Raw genomic sequence first — 3,897 nt, forward strand, 5'->3', positions numbered from 1 at the left:
AATATAAAGATTATTTTAGAAATAAATTAATCATAACCAAACCTTCTATTAACTCAAAACTTATATACTATATTTTTAAAAATATAAAAAAATATTTTAGATATAAATAAATTATAAGAATTTAAGTAATTCGTAATCAAAATGAGACAAGTTAAAATGAATCTAAACCCAGCGTTTGTCTTTCACTTGCTGTTTCGTTTTAAGGTACTCCACCCGTTATCCCGCGAGTCACTCGTGTCCTGCCACGTAAGCTCGAAGCGGAAAATGCCGCGGCCTCCGCTCGACCTCTATCTCGCTGTCGACGTCCCCGCCCTTCTTTGCTTCCCCCTCGAAGGTCCATGGCCATGGCGAGCTCGCTACCGTGCGGTGGCTCGGCCACCGCTCCGCCGCCTCCTCCGACTTCCGTCCGTCGCCCTCTCAAACTTTCACCCATCCACCCTCCGGTGACCAAGAATGAAACCCCCGCCGTTGTGACAATCAGCAGGAGGAGTTCGTTGCTCTTGCCGTTCCCTTTCTTCTTCTCGTCCTCCTCGTCTGCCGCCGCTTCTTCTCCGTCGCTGGAACCCTACATTGACCCAGCCCAGGGGTTCACCCTCCTGAGACCGTCCTCCTGGATTCAGGTTTTCTTGATTCCTTCCCGTCCTCGCCTTACTCCGCGCCTATTTCGCCTTTCGATCTCGTTCAATCTGAGTTCTTCACTGGTGACAGGTGGAGAAGGCGGGGGCGACGGCTTTGTTCGAGGAACGGAAGGGGAGTAACAGCATCGGTGTTGTGGTGAACCCTGTCAGGCTTGCGTCTCTGAAGGATTTTGGGACGCCGGAATTTGTGGCCGATAAGCTCATTAGGGCTGAAAGGAAAAAGGTTCTTTGTCTTTTTCTGCATCTCTTTTACGGTTCCTCTTTTAATTTCTTATGCTTCTGCTATCTTGGACCCGAGTAAATAATTTCTTGAGAGAATTTGTGACCCACTGAGTTGGAGATTCTCTAAAATAATGATGAATGAATGATGCTATTGTTTAAATATTGTGACTTTCTGAAAGCTGGTGCTGCTGTAAATTTTGTAAGCTTTTTGGTCTTGGGATCTTTTTCTTCTCTTTTCTCTTATTTCTTTTGCTTTTGCTTTTGCTTGTGTCTAGTTGCCCGATAATCTAGTCCATACAACATGTCTGACACTATAATAGTCTTCTATATATGCATATTTAATCTAAGGAGCAGTGTTTGTGTATTTGATCCACTTACCAAACATCAAAATCTTATTCGACATATCTTTTTTTAAGGTGTCAGATACTGTAACTATGAACATTTTGTTAGATCTTTACTGTAAGCTCCTGGCCAAATCTCGTCATCACTACTTACCCTTCAAAAAATCTAAGGAGCACACAAAACTCGTGATGCTACTATCCACCTTAACCATTCCTTTTTGACTCTATTAGTAGCACCTTTCATCAATTATCTATTATTTAGATTCTTGTTAAAACACATCTGGCGTAACTGATTCTGTACAGCCAGCTATTGGGAAACTCATTAAAGTTGCTTCTGTAAAATCTAATTAGAAGATTGTCACATGTTATTGGATATTATCAAGACCAAATTAATACAGATGCCATAGAACTCGAACTAATTAAAAGATTCAAACCTAGCTTATTATCCTGAAATATATGAACCATAAAACAGTAAATGATTGTACTTGATTTCCGTTATAGTGATCCCGTTTAATTGACTCAACACAATTCAGGCTATCTATATGATAATTTGTTCTCGAAATACTTTTGTATGGATCTCATCCTCAAGATTTTCATAAAGATCATGCAAAATATAATGTTAATTCTTTTTCAGGATTGGTGGTATGGGTTGACTTCAATGCCTTGAACAAACTAAACAGCCAATTAAGCACACTCTTATCCAGTAATTTTTCAGACACTCTGAAATTGCTGGTTCTTTTATCTTTTGTTCGTCTACCAGAAAAAATTTTAGCACCACCTTAACTATATATTTGTTTGGTGAACTGAATAAGCTGACGGGAAGAGTTCTTTTTTAGTGATTTGGCCAAGTTAAATGACTAGTTTAAGGACTTTAATCCAAATATTTGACCAGACTGTATGACCAATAATAGGAATTAAGGTTTTTTTTATTGTAAATTAATTATATTAATTTAATTGACTCAGAGAAAACTAATTTGACTCCAGGTGTATTTTTCATGCATCAGTATACTTCTTTCAAAGAATAATGCATTATGCCTTTAGACTTTGATGCTTTGAACAAACCAAACAACCAAGAAAGTTTAATGTTGCTCATCTTGTCCAATCACATACCAAATGTGGTCAACTTTGGCTTTTGTTCATAGGTGGAGCACTGTTCTTGTTCTTTCTAATAACCAGACAAGCTGTAGCAACATCTTTGTGTTGTTTGATGTGCTGGACAATCCTGTTTGAGCAGATTCTGGGCATTTTACTTGGTGCTTATTCAATTTTTTTTTGCTTGTGTTCTGGGGCCTTATAGATCGCCCCTATTCCTTTGTCACGACGGGCCTTTTCCTCAGCTTATTGTTCCCTTGTCAATAACTGCTTAATGCTCTCCAGACCCGAGTGAAGTCAAGAAACAAATAGAAGAGCATATAGGAGGAAATAGGAAATAGAGCAGATCGGGGAACAAATCTTTTGTTAATGATGAAGCTAGTTAACCTGAATGGACTAATATGCAAATAGAAATTAAGATTGGACCACTTGTAGATCAATAAAACACATCTAAATGACCCAGCTTGAAGCCCAATCTAACATGGTGCAGGATCTAATTCCTTTTGACCTATATAAGAATTGTTCTAGAACATACTGCTGATTGGTCTTATATTACATGCTTGGAATTGAATCTGCAGGAAGTTATACTTTTAAAGAATTGCGAACTCTGAGATTGTTGGCCTATATGGAAGTAAGAATTTTTGCTATCTTCAAAGTCACAAACACTAATAATCAAAATTCTGACTTAATTTTGTGGCCATGTGCTTAGGCAGTAAATTTTCCTGTTATTTTACTATATTGTTCTTTATATTCTATACATGTCTTTCTGTAGCTACTGATGCAGCCATATGCAGCTTTATGTTTAATATAGGTGAATTTCTTGATGAGCTTCATTTGTAAATATGCTATACTTTAATTATGTAGGAAAGCACTAAAGATGCCGAACTGATTAGAGTTGATGAAAGATTAGGTCACAGTGGCCTGCCCATCTATGAGTTTGAGTACCAAGTTGACAGCACAAGAGGAGGGATGAAGAGGATTTTTTCAGCTGCATTTGTCATGTCTAGGAAGCTTTATCTCCTGAATATAACCTACTCGGACCGTCCAGAGAATCCTTTGGACAATTCTACTAGATTGGTGTTGGAACAAGTTCTTCACTCTTTTGACACGTTATAGCATAGCCACATCAGGTTCATTATATCTGAATATACTTCTTTTGGTTCCATGAAGGTTTTACATTCTCACCTGATCCTTGAAATCGATTGGCCTTTATTGCGCTGTTATTTAACTATAAATTCATGGAATCCAACTGAACTTAGCAATGTGTTAATCAAAGCAGGGTTTAATCATCTCTTATTTTTTCTGCTAATTGTGATGCATTTTTTGTTTGTGACCATGAAAATGTACACTTATTTGTCGTAACATATTTTCTAAACAAAATTTGAATAAATTTCCAACACAAAATAAGAAGCATTTTCAACTACATTCACTTGCTTCCTCACATTGCATGGACATGGAGATTGTTACAAAGGTGCATGCTGATGCACCCTTAGTCCATTGGATTCCTTCATGCTGTAAACCAGAGCAAGGGGCTCAAATAGATACTTGATATCTTTTCATTTCTAAAATTAAGCAATTTTGCTTAATATGGGTTCTTTGTTGTC

The 3,897-nt window shown here is 37.7% G+C and overlaps 1 protein-coding gene across 1 annotated transcript; it reads left to right on the plus strand.

Annotated features, from left to right (window-relative positions):
* The first annotated feature begins 226 nt into the window (after window positions 1-226).
* On the plus strand, window positions 227-3,582 carry LOC135627444 (psbP domain-containing protein 2, chloroplastic-like). The gene is made up of 3 exons (XM_065133548.1): window positions 227-620; window positions 709-861; window positions 3,158-3,582. Exons 1-3 carry the CDS (start codon window positions 339-341, stop codon window positions 3,407-3,409), a joined length of 687 nt encoding a protein of 228 aa, XP_064989620.1. The 5' UTR covers window positions 227-338; the 3' UTR covers window positions 3,410-3,582.
* The last annotated feature ends 315 nt before the right edge of the window (window positions 3,583-3,897 follow it).

This window comes from Musa acuminata, chromosome BXJ2-11 (assembly GCF_036884655.1).
Source record: "Musa acuminata AAA Group cultivar baxijiao chromosome BXJ2-11, Cavendish_Baxijiao_AAA, whole genome shotgun sequence".
Classification (NCBI taxonomy): Eukaryota; Viridiplantae; Streptophyta; class Magnoliopsida; order Zingiberales; family Musaceae; genus Musa; species Musa acuminata.

Bases quoted from the DNA above. Each gene is read 5' to 3' on its own strand.
- LOC135627444 (XM_065133548.1), top strand. From the start codon at position 339: ATGGCCATGGCGAGCTCGCTACCGTGCGGTGGCTCGGCCACCGCTCCG. The intron at 621-708 runs GTTTTCTTGATT...CACTGGTGACAG, and splicing joins GACCGTCCTCCTGGATTCAG to GTGGAGAAGGCGGGGGCGAC. The intron at 862-3,157 runs GTTCTTTGTCTT...TTAATTATGTAG, and splicing joins TTAGGGCTGAAAGGAAAAAG to GAAAGCACTAAAGATGCCGA.